General features: G+C 37.6%; 2 protein-coding genes across 9 annotated transcripts; both read right to left on the bottom strand.

Moving 5' to 3' along the window:
• Window positions 1–6,044: 6,044 nt before the first annotated feature.
• On the bottom strand, window positions 6,045–15,093 carry LOC148878236 (putative disease resistance protein At4g19050). Of its 8 annotated transcripts, none has more exons than XR_016101087.1 (3): window positions 14,511–15,072; window positions 6,575–6,837; window positions 6,045–6,462 (listed from the first exon to the last, which is right to left on the bottom strand). XR_016101087.1 is itself a non-coding variant. In XM_088951389.1 (2 exons), the coding sequence occupies exon 2, from the start codon at window positions 10,635–10,637 to the stop codon at window positions 8,793–8,795; it is 1,845 nt and encodes a 614-aa protein (XP_088807515.1). In that variant the 5' UTR covers window positions 10,638–10,694; window positions 14,511–15,093; the 3' UTR covers window positions 8,783–8,792. The 8 variants fall into 8 exon arrangements, 1 of the variants encoding a protein (XP_088807515.1); XR_016101088.1 differs by having other exon boundaries at window positions 6,575–6,776; window positions 14,511–15,071; XR_016101083.1 differs by having other exon boundaries at window positions 6,045–6,465; window positions 14,511–15,058.
• A 2,442-nt stretch (window positions 15,094–17,535) lies between these two features.
• Window positions 17,536–18,699, bottom strand: LOC148878235 (putative disease resistance protein At5g45490). Its single transcript, XM_088972072.1, has one exon. It carries the CDS (start codon window positions 18,697–18,699, stop codon window positions 17,536–17,538), a length of 1,164 nt encoding a protein of 387 aa, XP_088828198.1.
• Between the last annotated feature and the right edge of the window lie 638 nt (window positions 18,700–19,337).

The raw sequence follows: 19,337 nt of genomic DNA, 5'->3' as shown, positions 1-19,337 counted from the left end.
TTAATTAAAGATTTAATCCAAGAAAAAGATCTGAAATTAATACTGATTAAAGAAAAGCAAGAATCAGTCAAAGAGGGTTGTTTGCACATTCCATCCTGCAAAACAGAGGTTAGACCTCAGTATGCAGTTTCACAAACTACAAATCATAGATAGCGATTTTTCCATCTGCGAAATCTCCTTCCTGCACCTCCATCTTTGATCCAAAATTAATAAAATAGAAACCCTAAAATTCTATTAATATTACATCAGACCAAATCCTATACATTCAGTCTAAAAATAAAAATAAAAATTATTTTACAGACCAAATGTAATGAATAAATCAAGAAACTACAAGTCACAGGTTCACTGCGCCAATCAAGAATTCGATCTCCACTTGTACAAACAACCCATAAATCAAGAAAATTATAAAGAACAATCCTGAATAAAATTCCAGATTCATAAAAATTAATTTCAGATCAATCGCCCTTTATCTGGGAAACAATTTTCCAGAACTAACTGCGCAAATCGGGTAGAACGCCTTCTGCCCATTTGTGCAGGTTCAGATCTGGATTAATTCAGTACAAGACTTGAACCATGGCTCTAATACGACTGAATGAACAAGAGATCCATCATATGGATAGCTGAACCCTGTAGGTAGGTTAGGCGAAATTTCAAAAATTTCCTCTCCCCTCATCTGGGAATCGCATTCCCTGTTTTAGAAAATCTGCATTTTCAATGATCAATCTTGAATCCTAAATCGAACCAGATCTGAAAACAGAAACATCAGAGTGATATACCTGATATGGAGAAACAACATCTCCCAATGGAGGTGTTCACACCCAAGGTAGGAACCAAAGACTGCTCCCACTGAAGATGGCACAGTGTAGGATGGAGCATAATCAACAGTGTAGGATGGAGCATAATCTACTGTCGTGGAGATGCATTGGCAATGGCGATGACGGCAGGGAGAAATCAGTGCAATCTTACTAGAAGTTGTTTTCTCTCTTCTGTAATCTCTTATCTATAGGTGAGAAATTGATCTTCTTAAAGGTTGCTGCCCCTTCCTCATTTTATAACCTTAAAGGGATCAGCTCCTAATCCTATTAGGAGTTTCTGATCCAAATCATATTTGGATCTAAATTCCCTTTAAATAATAAGGATAGACCCTTATCTTATTTGCATATTAGATCAGCCCTCTCCTAATCTCATTAGGAGGTTTCCATATCTGAATCTGTATTCTGATCTGGACTCTCTGAGTGGATAGGGTAAGACCCTATCCGATCTGCTAATCTAATCTCATATCTGCCCCTTATTTAACTGATCAAATTAGCCCAGTTCGAAATGGGCTTTAGGCCCAATAAGTATATGTGATCACTTAACCTTCCAAACCACTACTCAGTTGGGCTTCCTTGTATGGCGTGGGACTCAAGCATTGATCTACACATCAACTACAAGGGTTCGGCCCAGCCTTTGTTACAAGATCTGACCGAATTCACTAGAAAGCCCAATGAACCCTTGAGCCCATCACATGGACTCTATGGGCCCAACACTTACACTAAGTGGTCCCTGGGCCAAACCACCTTGTAACACCCAGGGACTGTGGGCAGATGAAAGATTAGCCCATCAGGTATTACCTTCAATGGTATTACACTTAACCTCTCAGCTCATAATGACCAAACACTGCTCGACAAGAGATGACCTCTCCCTCGACTGCAAGGAACAGTGTTGCACTCTCTACTCACATGGATCCCGGGAATTAAAACCTTATGCAAACAATTTGAAACCGTAATATATATATATATATATATATATATATATATATATATATATATATATATATTTGTATATAAAATATATTTTGCAAAACAATTTTCAACGATTGAAATCGGCTGCCGACAGTCTTGGTTTCCATCAGAGAGAGTGCATCCCCGATCATTACCTTTGTCTGACAAAGGTGCTGATCATGTCACTATGATCACCCACTCAGATGAATTCTCGGTCTGTCCCAACATACCCAGGTTTTGACCCCCTCTAAGGATCTCACTGATTGGCATATCAAAGACAGCCCAATCCGACACCTAGTGTAGTATCATAATCGAGTTTAGGGATCAAGTGTAACTTTCCAGTTTTTCCCACTAATCTCCAAGGTCCAGGGCAATACTGGAAATCTGGTCCAGTTCAGGGTTTCAAGTAAACCTACACTGCATGTACCTCGGGTCTCACCTTGGCAGCTGAGACAGGCCACCCCAACACTTGGCGGCACATCAGTGTCAGCCTTAGCAGGATAAATCTCCCCAGACTTATCCAACAACTGTGAATATTCTAAACTAACACGAGTCCCATTATGCGTCCAGTTTAAGGGTATTACACAGAAACACACCACTATTACATGAATCAAATGTGTACTTTATTAATTTACAATAAATGTCATAAGTACATCAATCTGATTGGTGCTAAGGGAATACAACTGTCTAACAGAGTCCTCATTGGCTGGCCTGGAAATTTCTGGATCTGAATACAAGATTTTCATCGAGGCTCTACTCGGCCCAGACCAGCATCAATCAGCACACATAATCATAATAATGCAGGTTAGAATCCTGATGTTAAAAATTTTGGTCCAAAAAACCTGGTCCGACACAGCCCAGCCCGGTGATTTTGTAAATTTACACACAGACAAGAAGAAGAAGAAGAAGAAGAAACACCTTTGTAACTAGCTATCATGCCTAATGTCATTTATGGAGTTTAAATAAGTTAATTAATTGATACATGCCTTAAGAGAACTTGCCCTTAAAAGCTAGTTGGTAGAGGGAGGGAATCCAACATACATACCCCACAACAACATCCCATACCATCAATGTGGGATATCTCTAATTAGCATCCCATACTACCAATGTGAGACAAATGGATTGTAAGATTAATCTTATCATCAGTGGTGTGGGGCTCAATCCAACTTCAATATAGATATTCTCATGTCATAAAGATCCGCAGTAGAAGAACACCGACTGAAGCATGGAGACATGATGCTGGAGTGATGAATAGAATGTGATCTTCCAGACTTTTCACTTGGACCCAAACTGTATCAACAAGATCTAGCCTGAAACTGAAAGATCATACCCATCTCTCCATGGGACCAACGGCAGCTGTTGAGAGATCCCTGCCACAATCAACTAAATATTTGTGAGAAAGCGAATTGCAAGGCATGGCTTGTCGTATTCGATTCCAGATCTCCTACCCACAAGAATTTCACCCATGTCTACTCACAACACACTACCTTTGTGCATTGGGAACATCTCCCCATATCTTGTCACATTCTGAATTCCACTGTAACCCTACACAACTTAAAATGACAAACACCCCCACCCTAAAACTCCAATAATTGCCCATATATTAGCATCAATTCTAAGTTGACACTTACTCCAACTGTATTATGGGACTAAGAATTCTTAGGGAGTATTGAACAGTCATTCACCTTTTTTTTTTTTTATTTTAGTGCCTGCCAAGCAGAATTTTAGGACCAGAGTAATAATAATTTAATTCATCGTGTTTATTTCACAAGTATTGCAGCATATGAGGCTCTCAGAGGTAGAACCACCGAACCTACTAAGGTATATCATCACAGCTGCAATCATGATGGTGGGAGTTATTAAGTAGGCGTGCCTTTAAATTTTCCTTTATCTATTTCCTCTGATTTTATTTATTTATTTTTAGTTTGCTTGTGCTCTGCATTCATTTTCAATGAAAAGTTTAAACCCTTCCATCAACCAGTTTATTTCTGCGCAGATTTGATTTTTGTTTCTTGTTTTTATTTTCTTTTGGAATTTCTATTGCACTCAAATTTTCAGATTGGTTTCAGGAATAAAGGTTTGATCTAGAAAAATTGGTATGGGTTCTAACTTTGAAAACCGTAAAATTGATTGCAAATGTTTTATAAGTTTTTCAAATTGTTTTTATTTTTCTATAATTGTTGCAAAGTTTTGTATTATTTCTTCAATTTCTGTTATTCTGTCTTTCACAATTTTGTTGTTTTCCTATCATTTTTATTTTTTCATAAATTTTCATACTTTTATGAAATATATGATATTTTCCTGTATTTTTATGTTTTTCTACATTTTTTTTTGTGATTTCTGTTATTTCAATCAGTTCGGACCAGATTGGACCCAATCCGATTATTTTCGTTTCAATTTGACCAGTTTAGACTAGATTTGTATGGGTTCGGACCAGATTGATTAAGGCCCATTTGCATGTTGGATCGGATTGGATTGGACCAAATCAGGTCCCATTGACACCCTAGCCACAACCCGTATTGAAGATAGGGTACATGGTTATTTGGTTTTCTTATATTATGATATGAACTTTGGACGGGACCAAGGGAATGCCACTTTTAAATCAAGAAATTTTGTTTCTTTCATATGAAAGCATTTTTGAATAATTTTGTCTTCAATATAACACCTAAAATAGGAAATTGTGAAATTGGTTAATGGGCGAAGTAACAACTCATCCAGCTGAGGTATAGTTGTCAAAGGCACCAAGGCAAAGCTACATGACTAGGGAATGCCTAGGTGACTGCCAAAGCATTGCGGTGTTTTTTTTTTCTTTTTTTTTTTTTTAGCCAGCACAAGTCAAACGTTCATTAGATTTAAAAAGGAATTTACATCGATACTATTTTGATCATACATACAAAGTTCTGAAAATCATAATATTGTCTATCGGGTTCATATTGAAAGCTATATTTGTTCATTTAATTAATAATTTAAATTTAATATAACAATTGTCAATCGGGTTTATCTTATATATTATTTATCAAATTTATCATTTCAAATATAAAATATAATAAAAAGTATAAAAAATAAGAAAACCATATATGTTTAATAAAACAATTGGTTCGGGTCTGACTCAATTCAAGATAAGCTCGAACTAAAAGTGATCCAATTATTAACCAAGACAAAGTCATACAATCAAAACCAAAGTTCGGACAATTGGACAAAACCAACACATTGACAGCCCTATTCACATCACAAGCCTAACAAGAAATCAACATATCCTTGCATTTCAAACTTGAATATGTGATCCAATTATTAATCAAGGCAAAGTCATAGAATCAAAACCAACATAATCAGTTTAGTTCAGTTCGGAAATAATGCAAATAGAGTGTAAATCCCATTTCAGGATAAATTTGTACTTTGGTTCACTTTTGCCAATATTTGGCAACATTACATTTATGCATTAATAAATGACAAAAAACACATTTTCTAATGCATATTTACATTGATAATAAAATGTAAAAGTACATCACTAAAAAAGAAGTAAATTTGCATTCAAGTGGGCTTTTGATAAAAAAAGGCATATGCTTTATTGGAATTTGTGATTGCATCCATTATAGCTAAAAGTCTATTTGGTAAGAAGGTAAATTTGTGGGTGCAAAACTAACAAATTTTGCAATTTATATGGACCGTTTTACACTCTACATTTTGCATTCACACTTATTTGCATCATTTCCAAACGCAGCCTTAAGTACTGGGTGGGTGTGTCATGTATGTAAAAAGGGTGGGTATATTATAAAATTTTAATTACTAAATCAATTATTCTATTTTTTTATTTTTGTATAGAAAAAGGTCATTACACAATGTTGGTTAGCTATTTACAGTCTTGAAAGGGGTAACTGGATATGATCGTAACCTTTGGCATTTTTTGGCACAAAGTAATTACACTCAAACATGAATTTGCATAAATTTGCATTCTCACACTTGCCGACCTGAGATTTTACCATTAAACCAAGTAATGACCCCTTAACTTTATAAATAATAATTTTTATTTCCATAATTAAAAATATGTTGTTATTCATTGTAAGTTAAATTATTAATTAGTAACTTATAAAAACTTAATATTAATTACAAAATATATCAGATCTATCATGATTTCTAAGATACATATAATACCATATGCAAATCATAAATTTTAATTACTAACTATTCTGTATTATTTTTATTTTTGTAGATTATCAAATATATCCATGGATCTACTAATATAAGAAAAAAATCACAGATACAACAACCAATCAACATGTCTTTGCATCTCAAACACCAAAACATGTAGATCTATTAATTATTGAAGGATTAAATGAAAAAATGCATTCTTCCTTTTTAATGCAAGATCTGAAGTATTTTTGCCAAAATATGTAGATCTGAAGTATTTTCAACCCCGTGCAGTGAAGTTACTCTGACATAAACGAATTGACAGAAAGATATCCATACAGATTAAAGAGACGAAAAAATTCTACATTGAAAAGAGATGTAAGAGAAGTTAAAACGAAGATTAGTGATAGCACACCATAGTCAGAGAAGGTTAAGGTCCTTTGAGAAAATCCGGGATTTTGTTTTCTTTGTTGTTCATGGTATTGGAAGGTTAGAATTGATAAACCATGCAAAGATCATCTCAATGCAAATGAAACCTGTGATAGAGACAATCACCTCACATGACTGAGGACTTCTGCAGCAAATAAAAAGATAATGAGGAGAACATTTTGGATAAAAAAAAGATATCCAACAGTGAAAATGAAGAATTAATGTAACTAAACAATGCAATAAAGATGGCACACCTGCATTTGGATTTAAGAAGGAACAAAGGCTCTTAGAGCAATAGCAGGCCTTATCTTCCGGGAGTGGGTTTCTTCAGCTTTGGACATCCTCTTACTTCAAGGGTAAGTAGAGATGGCAAAACTCCATCACAGATGCTCTTCAATAGTGGTAGCTCCCAAAGACGCAGTTTACATAAACTTGGAAGTCCACGTTCACCAGAAACTGTTTCTCTGAATATATATTCCAATTTATCACAGAACTTAATTTGAAGCGATTCAAGATTCTGTAAATGCAATGCAGATGAGAAGAGAGTGACAAGACTTGGACAGCAGTCTACATGCAGATGTTTCAAACTTGGAAGTCCGTATTCATAAGAAACAGTTTCTCCAAATATATATTCCAATTTATCACAGAACTTAATTTGAAGCGATTCAAGATTCTGTAAATGCAATGCAGATGAGAAGAGAGTGACAAGACTTGGACAGCAGTCTACATGCAGATGTTTCAAACTTGGAAGTCCGTATTCATAAGAAACAGTTTCTCCAAATATATATTCCAATTTATCACAGAACTTAATTTGGAGCAATTCAAGATTCTGTAACTGCAACGCTGATGAGAAGAGAGTAACAAGACTTGGACAGAAGTCTAAGTTCAAATGTTTCAAGCATTTGAACTTCCATGGCTGTACATTTCCTCTGCTTATGCTCCTTAAGTTAGCAACATTACAGACCCATAGTTTCTGCAAGCTTCCAAAACCAGCAGCATCATCTTCTCTACCAACAACACAATCCATTTTATGGCATCTCTCTATCCAACATTCCTTAATTGACTGGATGTTCTTAGAACCCAAATCTGATAAACGTGTGATGAAGGTACTGTTCTTTAGAGATAAATGCTCTGTGATATTAAGGATCTCCTGGATCTTCTCTAGGACATTGCAAAAACCATGAATTCCAATGAGTTCTAGTATTCGGTTTGGAGGACAATGAGAACCTCTGTTCTTGTAGTAGATGTTGCGAAAATTGCTTCTTCGGAAATCTTGATCTTTATATCCATTTTGTTCTTTGCTAGCACAAACAGATAAATCAAATTGTTGGAGGCCTTTTGCTCTTCTCTTTAAAAACTGTAAAGAGTAAACATTGTTTACAGATATGCAAGGAGTTCCAGTTGGTAAGATGCTTTCATCCCATTTTACCTCTTCAGGTAACCATACACTACTCTCTCTCCAAGCATCATCTAGGTTCAAGTCCGATAGATTGAGTCTCTTTAGACAAGTTAATCCTGAGATTTGATAAGGGAATTTTGTAATCTTGGTGCCTGAAAGATCAAGCATCTCAAGGTTGGTAAGTTTGGAAATGTCTAGTATGCTTTGAACTGATGTGCCAGAAAGGTTGAGTATTTGAAGTTGTTGCAAATAATTGAAGAGTTCCTCTTCTATTTTCTCTATACCACTATTATTTGAAAGATCAAGGTGCTCAAGTTTGGTAAATTCTTTTAGATTTGGCAAAGTTGCCAGTGAACAATTATGTAATAACAGCTTTCTGAGGATCCCAGGGTTGGAAAAAGATGGCAAAGTTGCAATTTGAAGGTGCCTCACATGATTAAAAGTGGTGCCATCCCCAACTTCATTTAAATATCTAGCACCTGAAAGGTCAAGTACCTCTAATTTTGTAAGCGGTTCAAGATTTAAAAATGATCTGAGGTTTGAACATTTTCTTAGGATGAGCTGACGAAGGATGCTAGGAAGCAATGGTAGACATTCAACTAGGGTGCCAGAGAGGTCTAGTATCTCAAGGTTTTGCAAACAGTCAAGAGATTGGACACTTCTCAGAGTAGTAGCACCCGAAAGATTAAGTACCTTGATTGCTGTAAGATCCTGCGTGTCGGGAAGTATTGACAAGCTTGAACAACCTGTCAAAATGAGTTTCTGAAGCCAACCAAGCTGGGAAAGAGATGGTAGCTGTTGAATTGCAGTTCCGGAAAGTTTGAGTATTTGAAGGTGACTCACATGCTTAAAAATGGCGTCATCCCCAACTTCATTTAAATTTATAGCCCCCGAAAGGTCGAGCACCTCTAATTTTCCAAGTGGTTCAAGATTTGGAAATAATCTGAGTTTTGAACAATCTCTTAGGATGAGCTGACGAAGCATGCTAGGAAGCAATGGTAGACATTCAACCAGGGTTTTACAAAGGCCTAGTATCTCAAGGTTTTGCAAACAGTTGAGAGATTGGACACTGCTCAGAGTAGTAGCACCCGAAAGATTAATACCTTGAGCGCTGTAAGAACCTGCATATAGGGAAGTATTGACAAGTTTGAACAACCTGTCAAAATTAGTTGCTGAAGCTGACAAAGCTGGGAGAGAGATGGTAGCTGTTGAATTGCAGTTCCAGAGAGGTTGAGTATTTGAAGGTGCCTCACATGCTTAAAAGTGGTGTCATCCCCAACTTCATTTAAATTCCTAGCACCCGAAAGGTCAAGCACCTCTAATTTTCCAAGTGGTTCAAGATTTGGAAATGTTTCTAAGCATGAACACCCCCTTAGAAAAAGCCGACGGAGGTCAATGAGATTGGAGAGGGATTGTGGTAACCGTTTAAGCTTGGTTTCAGAAAGATCAAGCACTTTGATGTAATTCATGTTGTCAAAGGAATCATCTTGGATTTCCATCAAGGCCTTCGCACCTGAAAGGTCAAGTACCACTAATGCTTGGAGCCCTTGGATATGATTCACATCCTGAAGAGAATCACATTCTCTCAATTTAAGCACACAAATTTGCTGCAAGCTGGAAAGGGAAGATGGAAGAGATTTTGTTTGCATGTGGAAGAGGGCTAGAAAATGAAGGCCTTGCTTTTCCTGGAAGAATACATCTGGGTTTCCCCTTACAAGATGATTACTGTATCCTTTCAGAAGCAAAGAGAAGATCATGGGAAGTTCTCGACCACTGTCCAGTAATACAAATTTCTCAAAATCTTTCCACGTGACATCTTGCAGTGGCTCAGTTAAATCCAGACCAATTCTACCCATGGCTGCACCATGTTCTCTCTTGATGATACATAGAGCTACTTTTCTTGCAATGCGATGCATGCTGACATGGTCATCATTATCATCCCTTCTTTGAACCATGCCAGAATCTACAAGCACCTTGAGTGCATTATGTCCTTCTTTGTAAGCTTCCTCCAACCGATCAAATCTATGAAGAAGACCTTCCATTATCCAGTATGTTACCAACACATCAGAACGTATAAAATAGCCCTCAGGAATGAGCATTGCATAATACAAGAAGCAGTCTTTTACAAAATCACTTGGCAGCATCTGGTAACCCAATTCAAATAATTGTGAGTAGGAAATGCTGCTTCCTGTAAGAAATGCATCATTCAATGTCAATGTGCCTTTTAGACCTCTCAGGATTCTTGATATAACAACAATTGCCAAAGGTACACACTTGCATAATTGCACATAATTCTCAGCTTTGTTGCTGTCAATGTTCTTTTCATGGAACAAGCACAATGTATCATTAAAGGACAGGGGCTGCAAATGGTGTGTCCAATTAACCACATTTCCATCATTTTTTGGGGTATGAACAGGTATGCCAATTCCATTGGAACCATTTTTTTGGTCAGCATATGTCAATCCATCAAAGAGAACTCCTGAATCATCATTAGAGCAAGTTGTAGTGACCAAAATCTTCGATCCATTTTGGTGATCTGGGTATGGGATTCCCAATTGATCAAAGAGATTATGAACAGGCCAGTCTATATCATCCAAAATCAGCAAATACTTCTTTCTCTCAAGTGATTTAGCGATCTTTTGTGCCAATTTTTCCACACTGTTGTCTTCATCTTCTCTGCTTATGGATGTTAATGACAAATTCTCTGCAATCTTCTCTATCAACCTTAATCTACCACAACTTCCACCCACGTTAATCCAAATAATGATGTCAAAAAGGTTCTCCTTTTCTGCATATCTCATTATGCATTGTGCCATCCATGTTTTCCCTATTCCTTCCATCCCTTTAAGTGTAACTGTTTTAGTGGTCTCATATGTTAATTGTTCCAGTACTAGATATATTTCTTCACCACATAACATAGTCTACACCTTTTTGTTATTCCAAATTCAAATATTGGAAAACCTCCAAAACCTGACCTAATGAGAAAAACCAAAGCTCAATTTTAGCTATAAAATGTTGTTAAGATCATCTGGGCCCTTGTAGTTCAAAAGACCAAGGGAAGAAAATCGCTTTGTCATATTAAATGGTCCAAAGTTCAGGATTTAAGCTCCAGACCTAGATAGGTAGATACTAAATTTTATGCACATTATAAATAATTATACATTAAATATAACATAGTTAAACCCAGCCTGGGCCCATGTAGGGCTAGACCTGGGCTGTGCCCCTTATTATAGGCGCTAAGCCTGTCCTAGCCCATAACCACCACCAATATACATGCAGAATTCTGAATGGAAACTAAAATAGAAATTTCAATGGGGTAACTATGGATGAGATACTGCAAGTTTGGCAGTTGTAGACTTTACTCTCAGAAGACAGTAGATAGCTGCTAATAGGGTAGTCCTGGAGAATTTAAATTCCAAGATTTAAAATCATACATATGACATAATGTACAGGCAAGAATTCTGAATGGAAACAGTTGTAAATCACACCAGAAATGGATCTGAAATTAAATCAAAAGAAAATAAAGAAAATGAAGAAATAAGGAGAAGTTCAGAAGAAGAAAGAAGAGAGTGGATGAAAGAGGAAGAAAGAAGAGAGCTGATCGTTCCTCTCTTCAGTCACTTAATTGTATTTTATTAGAGTTAATTACAATTAGGGTACAATTACAAGGATGCCCTTAGTAGGGCGTCTAACTCAGTAATGTAATGAAAAAGATAAATAACAGGCCCATAACAAAGGCCCACTGGCTCAGAAATAAAGACTACTAATAGAATAAATAAAAGAAAAGAACTAAGGCCCATTTAGCCAGTATCTATATAAACTTAAATATGTAAAGGAACTGTTCAACCTAAAAGCATAAGTTGTTAGGTGAGGTTCTTGAATTGGTTTCTACTCTCTAACACACCCCCTCATGCAGAATCCCATTGGGTTTGAAGCATGGACAAACACAGACCACCCATACCTTGTGCTGAAATTTGATTAATTGTAATGGGGGCGACAAGGATCGAACACTAGACTACTTGGTCAAACAGGCTTTGATATCTAGTAAAGGAACTGTTCAGCCTAAAAGCTTAAAGCTTAAGCTGTTAGGTGAGGTACCTGAATAGGTTTTTAATCTCTAACAAAATAGAAAGTTCAAAAGGGTGGCTATGGTGTGATACTGTGAGGTTGGCAGACAGTTGCGGACTTTACTCTCAGAGAAGATAGCATCAATTGATTGGATAGTCCTAGATGAAGGAAGAATCAAGTTAAATTTTGATGGCTGCTGTTTAGGCAATCCTGGAGCATCAGGTATTGGAGATACTTTGTGATCATGACGATTCTACAAAGCTTCTGCGGTCCATCTAGTGATGGTAATCCCCTCAAAGCAAAGCTTCTTGCCCTCTTACAAGGGCTAAAATTTGCATTTTCATCTGGCTCGAATAACATATTAGCAGAAGGGGACTTTCAAGTAGTCATAAAGTGGAAATCATCAAGGGAAGAAGTTTCTTAAACCTTAAGATTCTTGGTGAGATAAGTAAGAGAACTGGAAATCAATCTGAACTGCTTGTTTAGGTGGACTCCCAGAGTAGCAAACAGTACGGAAAATTCTCTAGCCATAGTCCCATAGCATGGGTCACAAGGAAGAACATATTGTGGGGTGTACCGGGGCCAGGAGGAAATTTGTGAGAATACAAAGTGGTGAGGATGCAAGATGTTGTAGTATCATTCTCCACCTAGTTTTATCTATGGAGCTTTCCTTATTAATATAAATAAAATTTACTGTTGCTTATCAAAAAATTCCTTTCAATCCCTTGGAAATTGGAATATAACAAAGATCTTCCAAAGAAGGAAAAAAAGGTGTTGAAAAACTACCTTGGGTTGGGAGGGAGAAGATCAACTCTCTTATCCTCCCTTACCAAAAAAAAAAGAACTCTCTTATCCTCAAGATAGATATAGATTGGCCATAGACTTGTTCTATGTACATGCTCTCTAAGGTTCTATGACTTTATTTATGTCTCAATGTTTCAATTTTACACTTTTCATACAAAGGACTACATAGTCTACACTCTACACTCCTTTGAATTTGCTTAGATGGATAGTTATTTATATGCAATGGAAGCCTGGGCAAATGGGCAAGCATGTTAGACAACATTTGTTGGGGTCTTTCTTTATACACCTTAGGCTGATTTAAAATGCCCCAAAACAATAGGGTTTTCAAGTTAAAGGACCCTAATCCTGTATGGATGTTGACCCAGCTTTTGGGGCATAACAGGGGAAGATGGATATTTTCTCTCAGAAAGTTTGCCTCCTATGTCTAATCCTTCGTAACTCTAGTTTGTGGTGTAGATTATATGTACAAGGGGTTTATTAAACTAAATTCTGATGCAGATTTTTTTTTTGGTGACATCAAAAGGGGTTGCCTGTTGTTTACTTGTACCTTTATGGCTGATGGATGGTGGATCTTTCGTTGCAGCTTAAAGGAAATTCTTTAATACAAGTGAACTGGTGAAATGGATAAGTTATAGAGCATTGTTTTGCCAAATTTTGAAGTAGTTTTTTAATCAAAAAAATTCTCAGAAAAGGGCTTATGTTGGACATGTGACAAGAATTTTGTGCTGCAATTTAACCCATGAATAGAGGGTTAGTACCCTAGTTCATTCCTATAAGCTACCTTCTCTTATAGAGGACTACATATTTCTTTGGGTACAATGCCAATGAAGTAGTTAGTAGCCTAGTTCATTCCTTTAAGCTACCTTCTCTTATAGAGGACTGCGTATTTCTTTGGGTAAAATACCAATACAATGTGGTAATGTAAGGTTGAAGTGCGATTAAGGACTAAACAAGCTATAGTGACCAACCTACAAGGTCCCCTACCCACTTATCCAGTCAACAGTTTGGATTGGCAATGCCATTTTCCTACGTGTAACAAATAGGCAGGTCATGTAGAGAAGGGCTCTAATCAATGAAATTAGGATAACTTTTCTCTATACATCATAATAAAGCAATCCCGTTCAATACACTTCAATCAGGTCGGCGCTGACCTGAACCCCGAGTACCCTCATCAGGCTGGGGGTGCAAGTCCCAGATATTCAGGCCATTGGAAGATGGAAGATAAAATGACTCATTCTTTCCTCTTGGGACCATTGGAAGAGAAATGCTAGCCACATGAATTGGTAATTAGCACAAGGTTGCCTTAACTACATCTGGATCTGATTAGGCAAGTACTTTTTTTGACTAACTCGCAGGAAGACTACACAAACCAACCCGTATGGGTATGGCTGGAACCTCACAGTTGCAACTGTCGACTCGAGTTGATTTTGAAGACCCATATCTATGGAAATCAGCTGTCTAATCTAGGAGACTACAGTTTATGGGTGATGGTGAAACGGGAACGGTCTCGTTGAGTAAATAGTGAGAATTCTACCATGTCTATTATTAGTTTAATCATATATTCAGACAACCAAGAAACTGCAAATTGTTCATATTCTTTGAGCCAACGAAAGATAAATTTTGAAGGGTTGTAACATGAGAGAGTTCCCATCTGATGACCAACATGGTTTATGCATACGTAATTAAGTCCCTCATCGATTAGTAGACTTTTCAGTCCATTGACTCAATGCGCCTTTCTATGGCCATTCGTCAAACATGTTAAGATCACAAAATGACTGAAGATATTGGACGCAGGAACGATCATTAAATAAAATGTGTGAGCTCACAGCTCTGATGCGTTTGATATTCATTGTCTCAAACTCAATTCCATCTTTTGTAAAACCAAGAAAAAATAAATAGAAAGCATAGTAAGGATGAACCTGCAGAGTATTGTGCAACGATAGGTTGCACAGCGAAGTTCTCCAAGTCGCGACGACGAAGCTGGTTCGGGACCTTCGGATGCCTCAGCCTCACTTCGAACAGATAGCAAAGATGTCGATCAGTCAAAGTCAATGGCATCCTTTACTGAACAGTTTACCGGTCAACAACTTAACATTGTCATTTTATATTTGCAACTTGTCGGAATGACAACGGGCGGGGGCGGGCAAGGGCATACCTCCTACCGTCCTACGGTCCTCCTCGACCCCGAGCTCACGTACCATACCCCTTACCCGCCCCGTTACCGGCGGGACCGGGTATCTGAATTTTGCCCGCCCCATTCCGACGGATTCGAAAAACTATATAGAACTTTGCACGAGGACAGACACTCCGAAAGTTTGAACATAACCCGTAATCCATGATCAAGTAGATCAACAGCTCAACCACTCAAATCAAATGGGTTTTGATCAAATCAACAAATTTTAATCAAATCCCATGTTTAGAAAAAGAATTGAAAAGAAAAGAAAAAACTAGACCCGAAAATAGAGAATTGGGTGACACTTCAAACAATTCAGCCAACCAGATCAACAACCGGTTGAAAACATCGCTATCAACTGCATACGGATTTATTGGATAAGCCAAACTAATTGGGTTCTTCACTATGAAGTCTTATGGTTTGTTCTGAGGCCGAATTTGATCTCACAAAAGTGTGTTTACACAGTCCCATTTACAACCGTGCATTGAGAATATCTATGAGGACAGTCTTTTGAGGATCAAATCCTAATTTTTTTGTGAAGGGATCACATCCTAATTCGTCTTACCCATATTCTGGCCGTTTCCATAATGTAGCAAGTGTTTATTAATCGGGCTTTTTACAAAATAAATAAGGCATTATAGCAGATAAGGGCAACTTTTGGGCCCTAATATCAATAAAAGTAATATTTAAAAAGAAATTCAAAATAGATTAATTTTTTAAAAATAATATCAATTAAGGGAAAAAACATTATTCTTCTTCTTCCTCTTGCAATCTATTCATCAGCGCCGCTGTCCGCCACTGCCTCCGGCAGTGCTTCCGCCTATCTCCGCCTTCGCCTCATGCAATGCTACCAGAGGTGGGCAGAGGCAGAGGTGGCGGCGGCGGCACTGGTGGTCATTCTTCTGCCCAACGTTGCCACCTCCGCCCACCTCTGCCTCCGCCTTCGACAACATTACCGGAGGTAGCGTTAGTGGGCGGAGGTGGCGGTGTTGGACAGAGGAATGACCACTAGCACCGTTACTGGAGGTGGGCAGCGGTGGCGCTGATGAATGGATTGCAAGAGGAATAAGATGAACAACATTTTTACCCTTAATTGGTATTATTTTTAAAAAGTTAACTTATTTTTAAAATTTTTATTGATATTAGGGCCCTAAAGTTGCCCTTATTTGTTATAAACTTAGTTTTAATAAATAACAAATTCAATGATGTATTGAATTTGATCGATTTTCAAAAATAAAAAAAGGGTAAAATATAAAAACCTCCCTGAGGTTTTCGACAATCATAAATCTCTCCTCAATTTCACTTTAACACAAACTTCCCCTAAACTTTTGGAAAACTCGAGACAAATCTCCCTTCCATCATTGACTTAGACAAAAAAGTTCCACCGATGCATTATTTTTTCATAATATCCATTTTACCCTTTTATTTTACATAAAATTTGATAAAAGTAATTCTAAAAGAAACTTTACTTTCTCCTCGTTTGTTAGATAGATCAATGGATGTAAATTGCAATGCAGTATGAAGAATATTGGGCAAAATTTTATACTAGTTCATATGTGAATTCTATACATCCACCGCTAAAATTAGAGACATCGGTAGATGACCCATGAGCGTAGCAACCATGATTCTGAAATTTGGAGAAGGTCTGAATATTGAAGCTCAAAGGTTTGTCATTGAGGAGACAAGGTTCAAGGGAACAAATATTTTAAGACCATAATATATATGTTGGTCAAACACTCTGAGCTGCTAATCTAACAGAAACTGGTGTCAAGTTACTACAATCTCTCCATGGATGTCTCAGGTGAGTTGAAACTGAAATGGGAAAGCAATGTTAATTATTGGATAGGTATGAGTCCTGTTTTTCAGCTATTTAAGCCACCCTCACCTCTAATGGAACCCTGCAACTTCTTGACATAAAATACAGATCAGTGTGGTCTTTGTTTGGAGATCACAATGATTCCTCTATAGGTGTGTTTTCGAGTTTTGGGACTAGATATAGATGGAAATCTCTGGATGTATTCATGGATTGAAGCATCGGGGTCATGGCAGTCGGTATGGCAAGCTGTATAATTAGTGTGATGTCTTTGCCACGTGATTTGTATGTCATCTATGTTTTCGTAGCAGTAGAGATCACTGACTGCAAATGCCCTTTCATGTTACCACCATGCTCATGCCTGAGCACACTTTCATGTTAGGTGGAGTTAAAGAAAAAAAACTTCCTCTCTTCTTGATGCATGGAGTTTACAGTGGCTGAATGCTTCCTCTCTCTTTTTGACTCAATGGAGTTGAGTTTAGGGGTGGGAGATTGAAAGAGAGGAGGAAGAGGAGGGTAAATGAGTTTCAGAATTATTTTAGTAAAATTTTAGATAAGGGTAAAATGGATATTTTGAAAATATAATGCATCATGGAATTTTTTCGATCTGCCTGTGATAGAAGGGAGGTTTTTGTTGAATTTTACAAAAGTTCAGGGGAGGTTTTTCTTAAAATGAAACTCGATGAGAGGTTTTTATATTTTACCCAAAACAAAAAAAGAAAATCTTATCACTCATCAACTAAAAGATCGAATATTGAAGGTGGAGAAAAAGACTAAGGGCATCTTGGTTTGCTCTTAAATCTGAGATATGAAAATGCACTAATTACATTAAGAGGTTTATTAATATTGGTAAATTTTTCTTTCCTTAATTTTCTCTTAAAATTAAAAGATTCCTCTTGATATAAGAGTTAAGAGGAAACGAGCAGGCCCTAGGCCCTAAGATGACTACATGTCAAATTCAAAGATACCAAACAACGCTTTCTAGGATGATCGCATTACTGAGTCTGGATTCCCATCTCGTTTTTTTTCTAATGTTCTTCATAATCTGACCCATCATCTTCGCAGCTAATGGAAGCCCTGCAGACTTCTCTGCAACTTCCGCCTTCATATTCACCAAACTGAGATCATCGGCATATTCCTCAGAGGAGTCTGTGAATATCGAATTGCAAAACTGCTTATCGAGAGTGGAAAGGCAAAGCAAGTTTTCCTCACCAACCATCCTCTTCACTGCATCTTTAAGTCTACCTGTGACGACAACTCGACCCCCGCTCTGCTTTGGCAATCCATTCCGGAGATGTTCACCCCATTTATCGTCTTGATCAGGCAACCCGGAATTCAGTTGCAACTGTTCGTACCACTCATCTATGCCCCAGACGCCATCAAACACTACCAGATACTTCTTCCCAACCAACTGCAGGTAAAGACTGAAAAGTAGGCCATGGAGGTCATTACTGTTAATAATTGACTCAATAATCTCATCTTCCACTCCTAGATCCACTGACATCCTCTCCACAATCTCTTTGGGAGATCTTCCTGATACGCATATCCAGAGCCTGGGACAGAAGTTCTTTTTTACTTCCTCACTGTTGAAGATCAATCGCGCAAGCGTAGTTTTACCAATGCCGCACATCCCCACAATGCCAACCCCCTTGAACCCACCATCATCACTCCCTTCTTGGAGAAGTAAGTTCTTCAATTGCCTAAAATTTTCATCAAAGCCATGAACCTTAGATGCATCGATAGACCACGAACAATCGGACAGTCTTCTTGCTTGGTTCTGATCGTCTGGTCTGCTGCTGCTGCTGCTGGCACCCCCATTCAATCCCTTGAGCCTTTTCTTGATGTCAGCCAATCTCCTTTTAGTTTCGTGAACAAGTAGGATTGCCTTGAGGGAATGATAATATCTGTGATTGTTCCAGAGCATACGGCATTCAGTCAATGCTTCATTGAGATCGTAAAGTATATTGATAAAGTTAGCCTGTTCGTCCGTGGACAAAGATCGACTCGGAAGTAAACTCTTTAGTTGTTCAAGTTGGGAGTGGAGGGCAAATCTGGTTTGTCCATGTTCTTCAAGGCTTTCAAGAAATTTGGCCCTGAGGAATTGGGCAATCACATCAGCCATTGAAGCTTCTACTTTTCCTTTGAATGAAAACGCGACGGTTGCTAGGCCGCTTTTCGCGTCACCGGCGGTCTTATGAGACTAATCGATATGACAATAGACTGACAGATGAGACACAGGAATAAGAGATTAAGAGCAACGATCTTTTTTTCTTCTCCGACATATATCGTGGTTAAAACATAAAAAGGTAACATATTTAACCGGATCTGATGGAGAGATCGGAGCCCGACTTGTTACCCCGTACCCGATAACCGATCAGCCAGTATCATACATTTGGTAAGTGGCAAGTGGTAAGTGGTAACCAATCAACTGGCATTTATTCATGGCTTAAAAAAAAAAAAAAACTGGCATTTATTCATATTCAAGTGGGTTTTTTTTATAAGGTATTCACGTGGGCTTAGTCCCCGATTGCTATGGCGTGGGTAACAAAGAAAATTTACATTTTTTTTTCGTTTTAATTAATTTATTTTTGTAATCGTTAGTTCATATATTATCAAGTCAAAGATGCTTTCAAACATGGATTTTTTTTTTTTGGGGGTTGAGAGATGCTTTCAAACATGGAGGGATTTATTTCTATTTTTCTGTATTAAATCTCTCCAGTTAAAGATTCATTGAAACTGGACTCGTCACACAAGCAACTG

This window comes from Nelumbo lutea, chromosome 1, assembly GCF_056320005.1.
Source record: "Nelumbo lutea isolate HS-2025 chromosome 1, American lotus-T2T, whole genome shotgun sequence".
Classification (NCBI taxonomy): Eukaryota; Viridiplantae; Streptophyta; class Magnoliopsida; order Proteales; family Nelumbonaceae; genus Nelumbo; species Nelumbo lutea.
This window is presented reverse-complemented; position numbering and strand designations above follow the sequence as displayed.

Bases quoted from the DNA above. Each gene is read 5' to 3' on its own strand.
- LOC148878236 (XM_088951389.1), bottom strand. From the start codon at position 10,637: ATGTTATGTGGTGAAGAAATATATCTAGTACTGGAACAATTAACATAT.
- LOC148878235 (XM_088972072.1), bottom strand. From the start codon at position 18,699: ATGGCTGATGTGATTGCCCAATTCCTCAGGGCCAAATTTCTTGAAAGC.